General features: G+C 41.6%; 1 protein-coding gene and 1 long non-coding RNA gene across 3 annotated transcripts in view; one reads left to right on the plus strand and one right to left on the minus strand.

Moving 5' to 3' along the window:
* Positions 1–18148, minus strand: part of Mirr (iroquois-class homeodomain protein mirror) — a 32182-nt gene extending 14034 nt beyond the window's left edge. The window contains exons 1-2 of one of the 2 annotated variants that reach the window (XM_072910626.1): positions 15835–18148; positions 3553–4047 (exon numbers count right to left, since the gene is read on the minus strand). In XM_072910626.1, the coding sequence (XP_072766727.1) occupies positions 3553–4047; positions 15835–15873 (534 nt within the window). In that variant the 5' untranslated portion in view covers positions 15874–18148. Of the gene's footprint in view, positions 1–3552; positions 4048–4786; positions 5605–15834 lie in introns of those variants that run through there. The other variant, XM_072910625.1, reaches the window with a different exon arrangement.
* The window catches only part of LOC140676464 (uncharacterized), a 132474-nt gene that overhangs the window by 55008 nt on the left and 56822 nt on the right, over positions 1–20644 (plus strand). The gene's annotated exons all lie outside the window — the stretch shown is intronic.

Here is a 20644-nt window from a genome sequence, read left to right on the forward strand (position 1 = left end):
ATGATAATGTATTTTGTATCAATACACGTGCGTGCAAATAACATCGATAATTTTTGCAGAGCGATCACAGATCTGCTCGCGTTACGCGGATTTATTCCCGCATCGAAGAGTTTGCACGTGTGCACGTTTGCCGATCATTAATTATCGCGATTTTTTTTTAATGAAATCGCACAGAATGCGGTTAATTGCCCGAGAAAGATCCATTTTTAGGAACGCGAGCGCCGCAATTAGTCCATATCGTCGCGCAGCTCGATCCGATTTCCCGATCGACCGCAATGATAAAAGAATAGCTGGCAGAACGCTGATAGTAATAATTAGGATCGATGTGTGTGGCTCTCTTGTTTGCTTCTCTAACCTCGCGACCTCGATTATACGACAGGAGACGGTCGCTATTAAATTTCTACCATATTTCATCTAGCGGTGATAATAGGCTCATAAAGGGCTCACTGTTTCTTTCTTTCCCTCTTCTCTCTCTCTCTCTCTTTCTCTCTTTCTCTCGTAATTACGCGTGTATATATACAATAATATTTTAATTATATTTAGACTAATCTTTAGAAAGATAAAATGAATAAACGAGATATTTCTTTATATCTCCGATAACATTTAATACTTTCCGAAAAATCAATGACCGGCAGGAATTATAAGCATGATGAATATAAATTTATACATGGTAAAAAATTGTGTGTTAAATTTAACACATTTCTCGTGTCTCAATTTATCCACTCTAATTGTAATGTTAATTTAACAGAAGGCATAAACAAATAACACAAATAATACGTCAAAAATTAACACAAAAATGTGAATTAGTGTAAGATTTATTTGTTATTGTATTGTTTTAACTCTTAGAAACGGTGAATATTAACTCAATGCAGAAAAATTAAAATAACATAACGACAGTATGTTATATTAACATAAGAGTATGTTAAAAATTTAACACAAAAATTTTTACACAAGAAAATTTCAAAAAAAATACAAAATGTTTTTTATCGTGTAGATTCCTGATTGAAATAATTATAAACGGAAGTAATCGTTTTCGCTAAAAAGTGGTACTTGATAGTTTTATACGGAGGATTATCATAAACGTTACCTATATGAAACTCTCAAGCTGTACAACCTGCTGCCTCGTTATGAGCAGACAATACACTATACGACATATTCGCTCCTTAAGCTCATAAAGAGCGACCATAACAGCACTCGATGATCACGGCTCCATAACGCACGACAGTCTTACGGCAGGAATCTATAAATTCGCCCCTATTTTCTTCCACGTGTAACCCGAACGTACAAATACGCGCTTCTTATGAATTCTGTATCGACGTCGCGAATCAACAATAGAGAGATACAAACGATGAAGCGAAAGTCGCTGGCAAGTCAGGTTGGAAAAATCCACGTGACTTTGCGAAAAAAATCCGCGAATAGGTTCATCTCCTAAAATAAACACGAGCACTTGGCGCGAACGTTCGAGCCGAGAATCGTGAATATAAAGGTTCGAGATTTAATCCGCGCGCTTGGTGATACAGAAATATAGAAGTTCGCATCGCGGAATTTAATCCGCGCGATAAAAATTTTACGGGCGAATATAATGCCGCTACTATTGCCGACTCGGCGAGCGTTTATCGATATTGGAAAATCGCATCGAACCGTTTCGACGGTAGCATGTAGGAACGCGGAAGCGAAGATAGAAACCTCGCATCCTGACGTTCCAACGGATTCGACTTCGTTCAGACATTAACCTCTTGCACTTTACGTCGAATGCGACTAGCATCCCGAAGTGGTATCCGAAAACCTCATGTTGCAGCTCCTTTTATCCGGGTATAAAGGAACTCTTATACACACAACATGTACAAGAGTATGTAACATTTACATAAGGAATGTGGCGTAGAAATATTAATATAATCATATGTATAGGAGCCAATAAACTGTTTTTCATGAGACTTATTTGATATTATCTTGACTATAACTGTTAAAAGCGTTTAAGGCAAAAATTATTCTGCTCTTACACGGACAAGTATTCGATATATGCAATGCGTTATATATTTATCTATTATCACTTTAAAGCTTCTAAATATGTCGTTGAGCACTTTAACCGACAGTTTACTATTCATTATACAAGTGAATACGACCAAATGAAATTAATTTGCTACAGTGGTATCTACGAAGAAATAAGTTGGATAATGGAAAATTTCCCCGATTATACAATTATCGCGACTATTTGCTAGCATCGTTATAATGGAATTTCTGCTCGTAAATATTTAAACATATGATATAGAGAATGAACGAACTGCATCATAAATACGTTACATTATGAGAGATATTTGCTAATCTCGTGTTTAGCTGTTTTATTAATGCAGTACATAAATGTATAAAGTTAGCTCACAGACAAGAATATAGAATTCAGAAAGTTTCCGGGTACATTATCATTGATGGTATCATAAAAATCGCGATACTCTTAGTTTCACGAATTACTTTAGTCGTGCAGCGATATTATCTCTCTTAAGCCTGTCGACATATCGCTCTCTACCACGAAGGAATTCTGAAGACTAAGTTGTATCTTGATGCAACAAAATATCGCTATTGTCAATTCGAACGCTTTATCGCTTATCGCCTATTGAGCTGTAAGGCATATACTTTTGACAAATAGAAAACATGGACAATAGTTGCTCTTCTCTAGATAAAAATCTCGATAATATTTAGATAAAATTACTTAGTGTTTTTATCTAAATTATATATTAAATAAACAAGTTATGTTCAAATTATTCAAGATATTTAGTGAGCTTAATCTAATATAAACATATTTATCTCGTTCACGACAGTGTAAACATACTTTTACAAAATTTAAAGTATCATATTTGTAAAGAAATTTAAATTTTAAAATATATTTGTACATCATCGACAATCGATTAGTTACGCAAATACACAGAAATAATTTATAAGATAGCACGTTAAAAAAAATCTTGTTTACAGGAAATAAGGATTATTAAATAAAAAGTATTACCATATGATTCTATGCTAATTCTCCTTTAAAATCATCATTATATATATCTTAATCTAGATAAAATTCTTAATAAGCGTTTTTTCATCCAGATATACTTTATCTTCATCTAGAATTTCGAAATTGTCAAAGGAAAACATTATGCAGCAATGAGAATTAGAACAAAATCCATCGCGCTTACAATCATTAGAAGAAATAAAGTAGTCAGATTTTGTAGAATAAACGATTTCACATAGGGTAATTGATCATATTACTGCAGCTATACCTATTACTGTATCTCTCTATTTAAATAAGTCATTAAAAACTATCACAAATAAAAAGAATATTTTCTTTTATATCATATACACATTAATAGTTTAACTTAAAAAAAATATATTTTTTTAAAAAAAAATATATTTTTTCTATTTATTTGTGCTAGTTGGTTTATTTAAATACAAAACCACACTAATAGCTACATAGGCACATAATAATATGCACAATTACCTTAATCTTGTATTATGTCTAGTCTATGTTGTATCTTTTTTTAATTGTAAAATATTCAATAAAGTGTATCAACTCACCGTAGGCGTGTAAAAAGGCGCTTGTTCGGCGCCCAGGCTAGGAAAGTACGCGGCCATGCCCTCGGAAGCCGCGGCCGCGGCTGCGGCCGCGTACGGCGCGCTGTACATCGAAAGCGCAGCCGTGGGTAGACCACCTAGACGTTGATAACCGCCGAGCAGCTCGTACTGGCACGAGCAGACGGTCTGGCCTGTCAACGGATCCGTAAAGATAGGCCGGCCGGTGTCGCAGCATCTGGCCGCGGCGGGACCGCCGGCCGACGGCGGCGGGTGACCTTGGGAAGGGCTGACCGAGGCGGTGGGACTGCCGGGTGGTCTCACGATCGCGCTCGTCACCGCCATCCTCGCTTGCGACAGACCGGCTACGTCTAGAGGGTGATTCGTCGTCGTACCGGCGGCTACACTGCTCACCAGTGGCGTCCCGCCCGCGTTCAAGATCGCGACCGTCGGCGGCGAGGCCGAGGACGACGCCAACGACGAGCTCACTGTCACAGGACACTGTAACAGACAGAAAATTTTGATCAGTATGCGATTTAAATTGTTTTCTTTTAAATATATTTAAGAGAAAAATGTAAACTATGTCACTTTTATTTTACATTAAATTAATCACATATTTACATTAAAATATGAATTTCATCTTAAATAAATTAAAAATTTAATTAAACACTTCTAAATATTTTTTAAAAATTAATTTTTAATTAAAATTAGAATTAAATATCAAATATTATAATAATAAATATTCAAATAAAAATTAGAAACATTTTCTATTCTATTATTTTATTTATTTACGTATTTTATTTTTATAAATTTATTAATTTGTTTCACATTAATTGAATCTAATATAAAATCTCGCTAATATAAAATACTTCGTTCTTCGACTCTCAACATGCGGAAAGTAAGATTTTTCCAAAACTAAATTTCTATAAAATTAGAGATACATCTCATTAGATACATTAGCATTTCGATGCATCAAAATATCGACAAAGTGTTACAACGCAGCTGGCATGTCGTAAGAGAGACGAAGACTATTCCCGTTACGCATGCGATCACAACTATCAGGCCCTTCCCCCTCCACCCTTTTATTTCCACAGCTAAATCGAAAATCTACGGGCCCCGAGCGGCATAATGCCAGCGGGCCTCATTAATTCCATATCAAACACTACGGCTAAATAGATTAGCGGGTTGAGTGCCTTTCGCGCCCGGGAACCTAAACAAATCCTCCGTGAAATATCCCTACCTCGGGAGAGACGCTCCGCTCCGCGCGATTGTTCCAGCCATCCATCTATCCGTTGCCTCGTTTCGGCAGCCCCAAACATATTGTCGAAACCCCCGTATGCATTGTGTCGGGCTGAAAAACCCATGCGCGATGCGCATTATGGCGTCGGGAGAGAAAGAGAGAGACAGAGTCGCGTTAATGCGTGTCCTCGATGCGTCTCGTCGATGTTTCGAGGGCCAACTGTCGCACGATGGTCAAACGCTTGTGTGCGTGTCTACGGTAAATAACGTATCTCCGCCACGTTTCGATCGAGACACGACCAGGCATTTCGATCAGCGATAAAGCTAATATAAAGTATCTCCATTATAGAATTCCTAGCCAATAAGGAGTATGCTTTGAAATTATAATATCTAGTCTCGCGTTGGCGGTTTTTTCTTTTTTTAATAAAAAAATTTGCCGATGAAATTTTGTGAAAAAAGAATAACCGTCGATTTAAAAAAAAAATACGATCGATATTCGCTTAAAGGCGAAACCGGTCCCTTCGCATAACCATACATCGACCATTCTCTCTTTCTCTCTTTCTCACCAGAAATCGTAAGATTCCGGGGAGTTCGAGGGAAAAGCCGGCAATGGCAAGAATGCGCTCCGGGACTCCGGATCGGGCAAAGGGTTAAACGACGAAGCGTGTTGGCGAGTGTCCGCGACCACGGGTCATAATTCAGTCCTAGTCTCCGAGAGAGGAAGCCAGGCGCGGCGAAGCCAGGAGTTACTGGATGCGATCGCATCGAAGCTCCGGTTGCCAACCGTGCAAGTCCAAACGGCAACTATGTCACCTCTGCGAGGTGTCGTGCAATCGTGCCTCATGACGTTTCTTTTTTTCTCAGCAAATGAAATCTTATAATTTTTAATTAAATTTATAAATTGATAGAATATAGAGATCGTACATTTTGAAAAAAAATTATTATATTGGAGTAAAACCAATCTACATTTTTTAAAATTATTTTTATCTTCTAGAGCTCGACAACTATTATTCCGTAACAATTTTATCATTGAAATTACATAATTAATTAATAAAAATAAAAGACTCAGAATAATAACGATTACTAATCGTTATATAATATATTATATTATATGAAATATTTACTAAAAATTTTCTAATTCGTCAAAGAAATGTTATCAAAGAGACACAAGAAAAATAATATGGGAATGTTTTTTTTCTAATCTATATGAAAGTTTTGCGTTTAGGTATCACTGGCTGTCTCCTTTAAAGTATCGCTACTGAAGGAGAATTATGTGGCGATTTCTTCTATAGATATCTCTCGACAAAAGAACACATGACGAATTAACAACTGTTTGGCGGTATCGATTTTTCATTCTTTCCATTTATCGAAATTTTCAAGTGAATTACATTCGTTACAATCATGCATTGATCAATCATTCTTACGATTAAACGCAGACATCAAGATCGTAGAATTAAGCAAAAAACTGAAGTTCACTCTCACATCTATACGAAATATTTTTTTACATTTTATACGAAAGTTTCGCGTGCCATTCAGGGCGGTTCTTATCATTCTTCGCACGCCAGCCATTCGTTAAAACTAAAATTGTATCATTTGCGTATCGCATTCGGATTAATATTTATGGATATTTTAGGAGAAAGGCAAAGAAGAGTGATATCAAGCGTCGACTGGAAAAATAGTCTACTCGATTTCGCCGAATTGTGTTAATATAACATTTAGCTGTCTGTAAAGTTGGCACATTTTATTAATTTTTAAAAAATAATGGCAGTTTCAGTAGCACTTTTCATAGTTCTATAGTTTCTGATAAACATTAAAAAAAAGTCCCGCATTTTTAATATCAAAAATATGGAAAATAAAAAATGACGCTAACTTCACGTTCCAGCACGGCACATCCTCCTCTAAAGTACAAAAAAAACATCAAAAATCAAGATGTTTATTAAGAATTCTCGTTAATTCTATACCAATTTTACAATTATATATCATTTCAAGGCAAAATTCCAACAAATTACCAAAAAAATCAAAAATAAAGAATGACGCGCTAACTTCGCGAATTTAGCACGACACTCTCATCTCTAAAGTACTAAAACGAATTAAAAATTCTTATTTTTTACAAGAGTTCCCGATAGTTCTAATTGCGAGTCGCATATATATAATTTCAGATCGATATTCCACCAATTAACTTTTAAACAATTTTTGTATTAATTGCGTATTATGACACTTAGTAAAAATGTGTCGTGCTGATGATTTTCGACAATTCTAACGATAGTGCTCGACAGTTCTGCAAGAGTTCTATGCATTAAAATCAGTTTTAAACAAAGTTCCGATAATTATTTATTTTTAAAACAATTTGTAACAATTACGTCCAGCACGCCACTTAGTAAAAATGTGTTGTGCTGATGATTTTCGGCAGTTCTGACGATAGTTCTCGACAGTTCTGCAAGAGTTCTATGTAATTGTTAAAAATTGTTTTAAAAATAAATAATGATCGGAACTCTGTTTAAAACTGATTTTAATGCATAGAACTCTTGCAGAACTGTCGAGCACTATCGTCAGAACTGCCGAAAATCATCAGCACGACACATTTTTACTAAGTGTCGTAATACGCAATTAAAACAAAAATTGTTTAAAAGTTAATTGGTGGAATATCGATCTGAAATTATATATATATATGCGACTCTCAATTAGAACTATCGGGAACTCTTGTAAAAAATAAGAATTTTTAATTCGTTTTAGTACTTTAGAGAGGAGACTGTCGTGCTAAATTCGCGAAGTTAGCGCGTCATTCTTTATTTTTGATTTTTTTGGTAATTTGTTGGAATTTTGCCTTAAAATGATATATAATTGTAGAATTGGTATAGAACTAACGAGAACTCTTAATAAACATCTTGATTTTCGATGTTTTCTTGTACTTTAGAGGAGGATTTAGAGAGGACGTGCTGGAACGTGAAGTTAACACGTCATTTTTTATGTTCGATATTTTTGATATTAAAGATGCGGAACTTTTTTTAATGTTTATTAGGAACTATAGAACTATGAAAAATGCTACTGGAACTGCCATTATTTTTTAAAAATTAATAAAATGTGCCAACTTCACAGACACAACATTTAGGCGTTAATATGAGCAAGAGATCCCTCTTTAAATGTAATTATACGTCACTTACCACCCGAATCGGTGTAAACCTTCGCGCAAACATCCGTTACTCGATACGTATACTATAAAAAAACCGGTTGGCGATAAAACCGACGAGACGTGTTGTGTGAGTTACCTGCCGCAAGGCGGGAATTCATCGTCGGTGAACGTACATGGATATCTGAACATTGCCGACGCATCGACATTTAGTGTCTGTGACACCTTCGAGGAGTTTGTGCGAAAAGTTATCCCGACGAGTCGACCAATAGACGTTATGTCGTTCAGGTACACTCAAATATACCTGACGAGCCGCTCACGAAAAACCGATAGGTATGCGCTGCGGAGTCGATGATCGATGGATCGTCATCTTCAGCCTGAGAAAAAAAGAAAACTGGATGTCTTCGGATTAAAACGGTCGTAAATAGGGAAGGAGAAGGGAAGAGGCTACCCATCGAGCGACTATAAAGACTATAAAGAGTACTCGATAGCACCTGGTACACGTATCTTACGATTCGTATGCAATCACGTCGATGTAGCAACAAATAACGACGAGATCGCAAAAAGCGGTGATAAGAAAATGTTTTTGCAAAAACATCGTTTGGGAATACAAAAGACGGAGAATGACAAACTGACATTTTTTAGAAGATATTTGTAGTTAAATGTTAAATGTCAAATTTGAAAATTTTCCTATACAAGTGAATTTTTACTCGTGTGACACACGATAAATATAAAAATAGTTCATATTGAAAAATATTGATATTCGAGCAAACATTTGAAAAAGAGATTCAAACAACGATAAAAATATATTCTGCGCAATATGATTATTGTGAATCGACTACGATATCCGAAGCTCATACCATTTTTCGCTTTTTGATTAAAGTGTGACATGGACCCGGACGACGGGAAAATTTATTCAAGTAAAATTCGAGAGATACTATTACGCGAGTGTCGTATAAACGAATAGGAGCCCAGATTGACGACGACCGGTTACGACGATGCTTTGGGTGTCGAATAGAGAAGCGCTTGTAAAAAGAAGGCGAATAGCGGAGGTATGTCGAATTGGAAACGTACGACGGACCTCCGCAGAGCGACTGCACTTTCAGGATTTATAGGCCATTCGGAAGAGAATCGGTTATCCTGTGGACACAGATGCGCCGGTGTTTGCGCGCGGGGCATTTGTCACGCGTGTCCCGCGAGCGAAAAGGGACCGATCCGATCCTCTTTATGCGTGCCGATGATGCCCTCTTTGCAACGAGGCCCAGCCAAGTCAATATTGACTCCAAGCCAGATTGATGGACCTTCCTCGCGTGTGTGTTTAGGCCACGCAGCACTCACTTATGTTCCCACCCCGCACGCCTATCTATATTTCTTTTCTCTTCTTTCCCTCCCCCTTTTCCTTTCCGTCTTTCTCTCTTTCCTCTCTCTCTATTTACTAAATTTTACATTTAAAAAAAACGTGAAAATTCTCCGCTAATTCCACGCAGTCACATAGCATTTCTCAAACTTGAGATCAAATCCGATCGACGAATGAAATCTTCTTATACAGATTGAGAGAAGTGCAGCTTAGTGTGGCTGATTAGAGACTAGTTATGAAACTTAATAAACTAATGCTGGTATAAAAATATCTTTAATGACTATAAATAAAAGAAAATTAAGCAAAATTAAAAAAAAATATTTAAAGCGTATATATATATAAAATAAAACTAATTAGAACGTCACAGATGTACAAAACAGGTTTAATATTTTTCATGAATACGAATTGTCGCATAAACTTTTCAGAAAAACGTTCGAAAATACTTGTGCGAGACAAATTTTAACCAAAAATATAATCTAAAAATATATACAATTAAATTAATTAGAAATGTCGCGAATAAAAAACAAATTTAACATTTTTCATGCATGTGAGTTACAAATCGTATAAACTTTTCAGAAAAATGTTCGAAAATACCTGTGCGAGTCAAATTTTAACCAACAGTATAATTTAAAAATATAATAATTTCTCTTATTTCCGGAAATCAGTTATTCCTGTAAATTCAATTTCACCTAACAAAAAATCAATACACTCTTCCAGTTATATCCCGTATCAAATAAAAGTTACATATCCCGTATAAATAATAATTATTTTTCTATAATTAATTAATTCGCGCTTTCTTATCTATTATTTCGTGAGAGCGCAGAGAATAAATTTATGTTCCCTCGCTAATCGCAACCGCAATCAGGCGGCGATCTATGAAATCGCATTTCGCGCAAAGTATCATCGATAATTTGATATCGCGCGATATGCAGCTAAATTAATTAATTCCTCCCTGCTAATCGCTTACGGTCACACTCCCGTGCCTCCGAGGGGAGCAAAACGCGGTGTTATCGTCGGCGTGATCGCCCATGAGGGGGATAGCCCGTACAATCGTATCATTCGTGGGCGAGGAAAGGACGACCTCTCGCTCGCGCACTATTTCGACAAAAGCAGAACGATGAAACTGTGTGAAGTCGCCATCCGACACCCAAGTTTCGCCGTAAAGCGATTACCGACGACGACGGCAACGACGACGACAACGACGACGACGACGACGACGACGACGACAACGACGACGACGACGGCGCGTTATCGGAAGAGCACCGGTGGCGATACAATAGCGTTACGTACGTACGTACGCGCGTATATTCGGTTTAACATTGTGACGAACGAACACATACACCATGAGTGCGATACTATACTTTCGCTCGCGTCGGCGTAATCGCATTCTCGTCGACGATGCTTACGGAAGAGCGTTACTGTGTTACGGCCGTGTGGCTACTGTGTTACCGGTGACTTATCGTGTGGGAGAGTTATTACGCATGTAAAACCGTTGCGTCCGAAGCTGAGAGAGCTTTCCGACAGTAAGAGACACGCGGGGGAGAGGAGAGGGTATTTGATTAACATCCGGCGTGCGAGCCGTACAGTTATACATTATGTATATATAATGTAATTCGATATTAATATACTTACTATTCGATTATGAATTGATATGAAAATTTTCGATCGACCATTTGTATTTTGATTGAGATGGCTCGCACAGTCGATGAATTTTCCGGAACGTCGTGATGGCTATACGATGTGAACGCGAATGTGTCGTGGCCGAAAGAGTGAGAGAGAGAAAGAGAGAGGCAGAGGGCGGATCTGAGTCAGCTCTAAAGACTGGCTCGAGTAGTGCCAAGTCAGCGAGTGAAACAGCGCTAACCGCTGGACGCGAACTTACTACCGGTCTGATCATTATATATATTTTATATATATATATATATCTATATATATATTCACCTACGTATATAACGTCGTCGCTCTGCCAACTTGCAATAATATGGCCATTCATAATTTTTATGTGCTCGTCAATGGGAAGTTCCCGTTCCTCACATCTCTTCCGTCTAAATCGCCATCATCGAACGTTTCAGACTTCGAAATGCCTTTTCTTTTAAACTACAAATCAGATATTTTACTCCAATCTCCCTCATATCTTTTAACTAACTATTTTTTTAAATTCGAAATATTGTAATAGGTTGCAACATTATCCGCTATTATACATAGCATTGTGTATATATCTTAGGGTATTTTCATAGAGGAAAGAAAAAAGACAACTTTTTGTAGAAGACACATGACTTTTTAAGACGTATAACTGATTGCAAAGTAATCGATTCGAATAGGAACAGAGACCACACAGAACAGAAATACATTTAACACGTAGATCGTATCGCGTATGTTGAGATGCGTAAGATATAATCTAGTTAGTTACGTAAATCATTTACGTAGCATTCTCGTCACGCTGGCTACATGATAGCTATCTATTATTACGATTAAATCGACATATCAACGTATCATGTATGAATTTCTCATCGACAATTCGTCGAGCGGCGATAACAGGAAATATTGTAACGGGTTATTTAAGACATGATAAAATCCACTGACGTATCTCGTACACATATTTGTCACACGGATCTCACGACACAAGTGTACAATATTCTAGAATGTACAATATGATTCAATCTAATCCAATCGCAAATTTGTATCAAATATTTTATGGGAGATCTCTGAGACATCTTGTATTGCGACGAGAGTCTGATATTTCACATTCACATGTCAAATGTCTGCATTATTTGATTGCAGAGTTTCTTAAATCTAGATTTTAAGAATTCTCTATTCAATGACCAATCGATGCAAACTTTTCATCGTATTACAAATGTAATCTCAGAAGATCGTAAATTCCAAGTGCGAATCTTCGATTTATCTTCAGTCGAGTCGATTTGTTGCACTTTGTCAACCGCGTCTAATTTCGCGATCGTCATAACTAGCGTAAGCAATCGCGTGTTGGGGCGATTCGGCAGTATATAATGACGCGTGTCTTCGTTGTTTTATTTCAAACGTGACTTTTTCAGTGAAAAAAAAGAAGAAATCGAAACATACTTATTCGAACACATATAATAATTTATCCACCCACATCTAGGAACGCCGTACGATCTCATCATTGTAAGTTTAAGTTTAGCGATGTGTTGTGACACTTTGTGTGCTGTTGGTAGGGTAACAAATTGTAGGCTTAACCTCGGCTTCTCGGTTTCTCGATACATCAGCGACGATGAAACTCGCGCGACAAAAATAACGCGGCGGACTCAAAGAGAATGACGAGTGAGAACAGGACGAGCACGAGAGGTCGTTATTTCAATTAAATTGACCGACACGGATTAGCGATATGAATTCCACCGCCATTCTAAATTTAATGCAACCGCCGCACAGTTTAAAAAGAAAAAAAAGACACTCATATTTATGGCGCGACAATTTTTCAAAGCCCGAATTAAACGACGAGCACTGTATCGTCGCTGCTCGTGTCCGGAGTCCGGAGACGTGTCGACATCAACGCGACAGATTAATTTAGGTAATGGTCAATGTCAATATTGTTTCCGATCACAGTAGATATTTGACGTATGCGATATGGAAATTGTGATCTGCTAAGATGGAATGGGAAATGATAAAAATAAAATAGAGACTTTTGACAGACGGTGAACTTTCTCATACAAACACAACTTTGGAATCGTCACGACGATAAATTTACACGTCCGTCTAGTGCCACCAGTTTATGGTTTACCGTTTCCGCAACGCGACTTGTGTATTACATCATCAATATACAATACAATTATCAAGATCGACGCAACGTAATAAGTCGTTCTTCATTGAGAGCTTTAAGATAATGCGGATGATTGTACAGGTTACACAATTTCAATAAATTTATGATATATTAGACGGATATTTTATGAGTTTGGAAAGAAAAATTTGGTCCTCTTACATCTTATCCATATATTTTATGAAAGTGTTGTGAAATATATAATGCGCGCTCGAAACGATAGATAATTGAAGGAAAAGAAGATTGCTTCGTTGCGAGTTATGACGTGTTATTGTTTCATTCATATTGGAAGTATATCGATGATAAATATGCACTGACTACCTTATAATTATTTCCCTTCTTTTTGTTCTCTAACTACGCTATAAGTTGAGTAACACTTACTGATAACAGACCGTTCAATTTTATCTAACACTTTAACAACATGCTACGTGTAAAGTGCTTGTAATGTACGCGTTTTTGCGCACCGGCATTCCTTCATATCTTCGATATTCCTTTTACCTGCACTTACTTGTGTCAACAACATTCGCCGCGCGTAGAGTTTTTTCTGAAACGGCAATGTCTCGACAAATTTCATATACGTTGAAAATATCGTCGATAAAAAAAAAAAAAAAGAGAGAGAGAGAGAGAGAGAGAGAGAGAGAGAGAGAGAGAGAGACAGAGAGAGACAGAGATTTATTCTAATATCTATATATGACAGGTGAAGAGAGAAAAATGTTGTCGCTCGCGCATCCACTTTTCGAGATACGGTTGAAATGCAGCGGCGGTTGAAATGCGACATCGCTATTATGACAAAAACCTTCGTTGTTAGTAAGACAAGATAATTATTCCGCCGAGCGCTCGGCTCTTCGATCATTTAGGCGTGGCAACACATGTTCTCAGTTCAGCGCTACGCGCGGCATATATGCACACGGAGAGAGGTGTATATATACCTATATGCAGCGTGTCAGGACACGTGGTACGGAACCTCTCAGCCTTGCCAACGGCTATTCATTTTCGCGACCCTCCTCCTCCTCCTCCTCCTCCTCCTCCTCCTCCTCCTCCTCTCTCTCTCTCTCTCTGTCTCTATCTCTCTCTTACTAGATTCTTCCCCCAACAAATTATTCGATACGCCTTGCGAAAACGGGTTAACGACGCGTCGCACGCATCGTAATTTCGAATGGCGAGAATTATTTATAACGAGGGCACTTTAAACACACAGATCGCGCAAGCGTGCGACATTAGCCGATCGTAATTTCTGTAAACGACGACACGCTGTTGGAATGGTTAACTGGGTAAAACTTTGGTTGCTTTGTAATCGCTCCGATAACGTTTCGATTCGTCCATATCGTTAATGGTCAGTAAGGACATATATTATGGTAAGGACATGTATTATGTACATAGGCGATATATATAATATAATATTTGCCTGCAAAGTCTAGTGCATATATATATATTATTTAAGCATTTAATTAATTACATTTTACTCCCAAACAAGTTAAATTAATGCTTTGAATCGAGATTATATTGAGAAAAAAAACGCAATTCGAGGCGTCATTAATTATGGTATCTAAAGATGAGAAGAAGTTCAAACTATAAGTACATGTACCTATATATATATATTGCATTAATAAAAAAATTAGTTTTTTTTATAGTTAATATAAGAGACTTTTCAAGAAAGAGAAAATATATTTTTTTTTATCAGCGTGATAAAATATGTCGTCAACAAATGTGATTTAGCAGACGGATTTATTACTATACGAGCCAAGTATAAATAATATCGTGATCACATGTCGACCGCATATATGTGTGTACGAAAAAAAATTTTATATTTTTGATATTTCTGATTGGACACTTGTAATCAATTCAGCGCAGAATGGAACAGAAATATCTCTTCAACGCTGGAAAAAACTGTCTGATAAAAAATAAACATTCGCGAAAACTTGCGTTACACCTTATTTTTTTATTAATATTAACGTATTAACTACACGCGGTAAATGAGATACATGTTAGTTTTATAAATCAGGAAAGAATAAAAGTGAAATCAAGTATAACAAACGATGTTAACAAAATAGCATAGTTAATTGGAACATGTTTAAACTAATACACGATTTTTTGCTAATTTAATTTATTATCTCAATATACAATTAAAGAAATGACACGACAGGTAAACGATAAAAACAATAAATAATTCATGGTCGAAAAAAAAAGATTGGTTACCTATGTCGCGTTTTAACCCGAAACATTAAATTTGCAAACAAATATATACGATGTTTCGTTTAACGCGCTATTTATAGGCTACGAATTCACTTCTCTTTTGGATAATTAATCAATTTTTGTTTCTCTTGTTTGATATACACGCTGTCGTAGAGTATATAATATAAAATAATTTTTTACAGTATACCGAATAAAATAAAGAAATTTAGTTCAAAGTATATGAAAATGGGAATTGTTAATGTTAGCGACGCAATCTTTTACATTGTCTCAATTTATCAATCAAATTCGCGTACACATTTCTTAAACCTTGTTGCATCGCTCGAATCACTCACATCAATTCATAGTTTTGATTCGAAATTTCGTGGCAAATCTTAAGGTATAGTGTATACCTGACGTGCAGTCTCACTTGCGAGTGTCCAAATTGAATTTTCGTGCGATCAAGTGTCGCGTGTTCGCGCTAATGTCAAAGTCGACACGATTGCAATAGAAGTTTGAGAGAAAGAAAGCTATATAGTATTTTAAGCTCGTGATTTTTACTCGCGCGTGTAACTTCGGGTTGGCGATCGAGCCGAACACTCTCACCTGTAGATTTGGCGATCCTCGGAAAGAGAACTGTGACATGATGTGTCGGCCGCTCAGGGCCGTGATGGTCGGGCGCCGCTACGCGATCATTGTTCCTAGTGTCCGCGACATTCGCTGAATTCCGTCACTTTCCGACGCTCCCGTCGTTGACACTTTCGTCGAATCCTCCGTGCGTTTCGCACTTTCGCTCTCTCCTTCACCAGCGAGCGCTCCCGTCACGCGCCACCCCCGGGGCGAGGGTACTACTCGCGCCGGCGACGACACTCCCGCGTGACCCGGTGTCCGGCTGCACACGATCCTGTCGGAATCGCTGACGGTCCGTTGCCGGCATATGCACACTCGAGACACTGTCAACACGCGCGGGGAACAAGTTGGAAACAGTCGATCGCGGTCGCAGTTCTCAGTCTTGCAGTCGCGAAGCGCTTACGCGTGTCGGACACACACTCGTGGAACGCGAGAAGGTCGACTGTGACCGAACGTCGACACAGTCCGCGTGCACTCCGGGATCACACTCGCGTCGAGTCGAAGGGGGTCACGGCGCGCCGAGATCCCTCCCAGGAGAAAGAATGTGAGCCGCCGGCCGGACGCGCACCACGAGTCGCGCTACCCCTGGTGTCGCGGGGAGGGAATCAAAAAAAAAGGAAAGGTCGAAGGGCACGCGCAGCGCGCGACGCGATGATACTTGTGTATCGCGCGGGATGCGGTTAGTCGCGGCGGCTAGTTCACTTCGGTTGATCCGATCGACGCGCCAGCTATGATCGGTCGCGACTATCCTCCGAATCGTCGTTTCTTTTCGACGGAATCCAGTCCTCCGCTCGGCGGATAGGAAGGCGGAGGTACACGGGTGTGAGCGAGACGGCCGCGGCGAGAGGGAGCGAGAAGGGCGGACGGGATAGAGGGAGCATGGGACGGAGAGGCGAGAGAAGGGGGGAGAGGAACAAGAGGGAGAAAGATAGAGAAATAGAGCAGTATAGGTAGCTTGAGCGCGATGGTGTCGGAGGGACACCGGTGAAAAAGGAGAGGAATGACGGAGGAGGAGAGCGAGGGAGAGAGAAGGGAATGAGAATGAGAGTGAGGGAGAGTGGCGAGGACGACGCTGAATCACGCGCGCACCGGCCGTCTCTTTTTATCCCCTTGCGGTCCTTCCACGCCGGTACCCCGACGGCCTGCGCAATCACGCGCTCAGCTTCGGAATTCGCGAAAGAGCGGCGCGCACGCTCATCTTCTTATATTCTTATGTTAGTCCTTCTTTCCTCTTCCTCTTCCTCGCTTTCACCGCGCCTGCCTGCCGATCCGCCGTGGCTCCCGTCGTGGCGCTACCGATCGCGCGCGCTCGACGAAAGCGCCAAGTACGAACTGACAGCGGTGCTTGTTTGCCTCGTGCAACACGCTCGCTGGTCTCACTTCCAACGCAAAAGTTTTGACAGGGACCAAACCCGTTATATATTATATCCGTTTCATTTCTTATTATCCCCTTCCTTTTTATCTTGTTCTGTCTCTCTTTCTTCCTCTCTCTCCCTTGTCTGTAAGATCCCTCCTTTTTCTGAGTGATGCCCAAGATCCAATCAGCGTTTTTTATCTGTTATCTCGACGTACACTTGGACGCGACTGTCACTGAAGGAAATAACTTTGCTTTACATTCACCCAAACGCGCGACGAGCACTGCCCATTTCGATTTTCGGCGCGTGTTCCTTTTGCTCGCGGAAGAACGTGACGTGGCCCCCTGCAAGTTACCCACGAGATTCCGCGAGATGACGGTTGATCGCCGTGTCGTAGGAGGAGGCGACGGGTACACAGTGCCGATGGCGCTGGCGGGTAGAGAAACGATAGTATCGCGCTAGTGGTGGTGGCCCGATGACGAGAGAAACGGCTCCGACGAGAGAACTCTCTCTCGCCACTGACGGTGGTGGTGGTAGTTGGTGGTGGCAGAGTCGTCGCCGTGGTTCTTTTCCTTCCGCGGAAAGGGGGACGATTTTTGCGAGATGGTTTGCCGTCGGCGAGACGGGTGGGAGGGTCCAGGTCGACGTAGCGCGCGGTCTGGTGGGGGTACGGGCACCACCTCTGCCACACGCTCTCTCGCGGCCGTCGACAATCTCCCTGCTATGTCGTACCCCCCGCGTGCAAGCGCGTGAGCGTGAGCGCGCGCGAACGTGAATTCGTACGCGATGCGTAGCTTCTCTCGTATTAACGCGCCGTGTATCGTCGTGCGTGGCCGCTCACTCTTCCCGCACGGATTCCCGTTGTAGGCATTCCCCTACGTGTCTCTCCTCGTTCTCGTCGAACGGAGCCTCAGCGGTTAGCGTCGGCAAACGCGACAATAAAATATGGTGAGTCGCTCGTGGGGCGCTCGCGTTCTCTCCCTGCGTTGTCCCCTTCCCCTTGCCACACGGCGAGTCGGGGTCTCTTCCGTCCTTTCCTCTTTCAGTTTTTCGCCTCTCGCTCGTTCGCGCGACGGCCGGAATAGCTCGCCCTCGCTCGCGACGCCCCACCGTAGTCGCTTTCTTCCCTCTTCGTTCTCGGCTTTCGTTCCCATGGAGGGGATGGGATGAATGAGACGGACGGGGGACGCGACCGGCCGAGATGTTGCCACGCTCCGATATGTGGTGGGGCGAGAAGAGTGAGCGGTTGGCAGAGAGAGCGAACGCAAAGGGGGGAATCACGAGGGGGTGGATGGGTGGTTGGGAGGCATGGAAGCAGAAACTACACGACAATTTTAGTTCGATAGATCCCGAAGTTTAGCCTCGGCGGCGCTGCTTTACTTGCCGCTGACTTCTTCCCGGTAGTTTGTTCGTTGCCCTCTCCCGCCAACTGATTCTCCACCATCTCGTCCTCCTCCTCTTTCTCCACCTCGGACACGACCGCACACTCCGACCCGTGTCTCCCACCATCGAGCCCCACCGTCGTCGTCGTCGTCGTCGTCGTCGTCTTCTTTCTTTCTTTCTCTTTTTCGCCGCTACCTCCTCCTCCTCCTTCACCACGCTAGGACAAGATCGCCGACTACTTCGTACCCCTTCCTACTTCGTGCTCGACGTTAGCGATACCGCGCACTCCTCCTTATTCCACGCACTACGCGACACTTGACTACGCCAACTCGCGTCTCTCTCTCTCTCTCTCTCTCTCTTTCTTGCCTCATCGGTGTCTCTACATTCCCGTCTGTTTCTCTCGCCTCCTCTCTTCCCTTATCTCTCCGTCTCTCTCATTTCCACCCGTGCGTCATTCATGGTCTCGTTCCCACCTCGTCTGTCTCTCTCGTGCGCATTTACATCGCACGAAATGCACGATCGTCACTCCGGCGAACGTATTACACAGACGCGTTTACGCCGCGTACTACGCTCGTTCCGACAGTTTAACGTAACAATGTCACACGAACGTTTCGTCGCACGCGCCTTCAGTGTCAATCATCTCGCCAAAGTCTGTTACGTTTATTACGAGATTCTCGCGTCACTATTTCTATTTTAGATCAATCAGCGAACAGACGAATAGTTTTTTTTAACAATATTTCCGCTATTTAGTTGAATTTGTCTATCTAAATGAAAGGTATATATAATTGTGCACCTTGTAATAATAAGTTTGAGCGAACGCCAACATGTGACAATCATGGTAACGGCGATAGGGGTCTCGGTCGTCTCGCGAGGATGTTTTGCGCAGTTCTTTCAAAGACGCTCGCCTTTTCGCGCGTACTTGTCACCCTCCTGGCGCGACCGCCGTCGAAAGGGGCGGATAGGGGCGGTTGAAGGTGGCGGGTCGCCGGTGCGGAAGTATATCTCATTGTCCACGTTGGTGGGGGGTCTTTCCCAAAGGGACGGGGGGGGGGGGGGCGAAGGGAGGCGAAAAGGCGCACATGGACGAGAAAAAGAGACGCACCGATGTATTTTTCGCCAAGTGATCGACGATCGTGCGCGCGATCTGTGCACACATGTTCACCTGCCGGCAATCGGATATATCTTAGCGGTGAGCGCACGTACGCACACACGTCCGCCGACCGGATGTCAATGTATTAGTGAGCCGGCGTGGCGGGCGAGAGACGTCGGATAAATTGTCCCCTTCCACACTTCTTTCGCCTCCCCTCTAACATTGCCAGGGTGGGTGCGGAGCTCGGCTTTTTTCCCCTCCGTGGGCGCGGACTAACCTCGCCCCGCCTCCTCTGGTCTCCTTCGTTCTCGCCTCTCTTTTCCCCCTCGACGGGTGGTTGTGTTGTAGCACGGCGAGAGTGACTACCACTGAAACTCGTGACGCTGTCGCCTCTCTCTTCTCGTCGTCACCTCCCGACCGAACGTGCACGGCACGCCGAGCCGCTACTTCAGAGCGACGGAGGTGCTCGTCGACGAGGGAGCGAGATCGAGCCGACGACGCGACGGACTCGAGACCTGGTGCGACCGGGAGCGAGCAAGAACGACAAGGGGCCGGTGGGTTGGACGACAAGGCGCGGGAGGGAGGTGCAGGACCGAGATGTGAAACATTAGTGTACCGTTTGTTAACACCGCGGTCTACACACAATCGCGCGCAAACTCTCCCTCTCCGCATCCGGTTTCCACCCTCCCCCTTGTCTTCGTCTTCCCCGCGCTTTCTTTAAGAGGGCGTTGCTGCTCGTGTGTGAGCGCCTTCCTTCTTCGCGAGTGCATCGCGAAATGCCGACACATAGGAAGTCTCTCTCTCGTCGTTCTCCCCTTCGCCTTTCAACTCTACCTTACTGTTATCTCACCTCTTCGTTCGTTCGTCTGTTCTTATAATGCTGATTTTCTGCGAATACAACGTCAAATTTGTCGACGTAGTCACTTTAAATTGACAACTCCGAGAATTAAGCTGTCTC

Source organism: Anoplolepis gracilipes, chromosome 2 (genome assembly GCF_047496725.1).
Source record: "Anoplolepis gracilipes chromosome 2, ASM4749672v1, whole genome shotgun sequence".
In the NCBI taxonomy this organism is placed as follows: domain Eukaryota; kingdom Metazoa; phylum Arthropoda; class Insecta; order Hymenoptera; family Formicidae; genus Anoplolepis; species Anoplolepis gracilipes.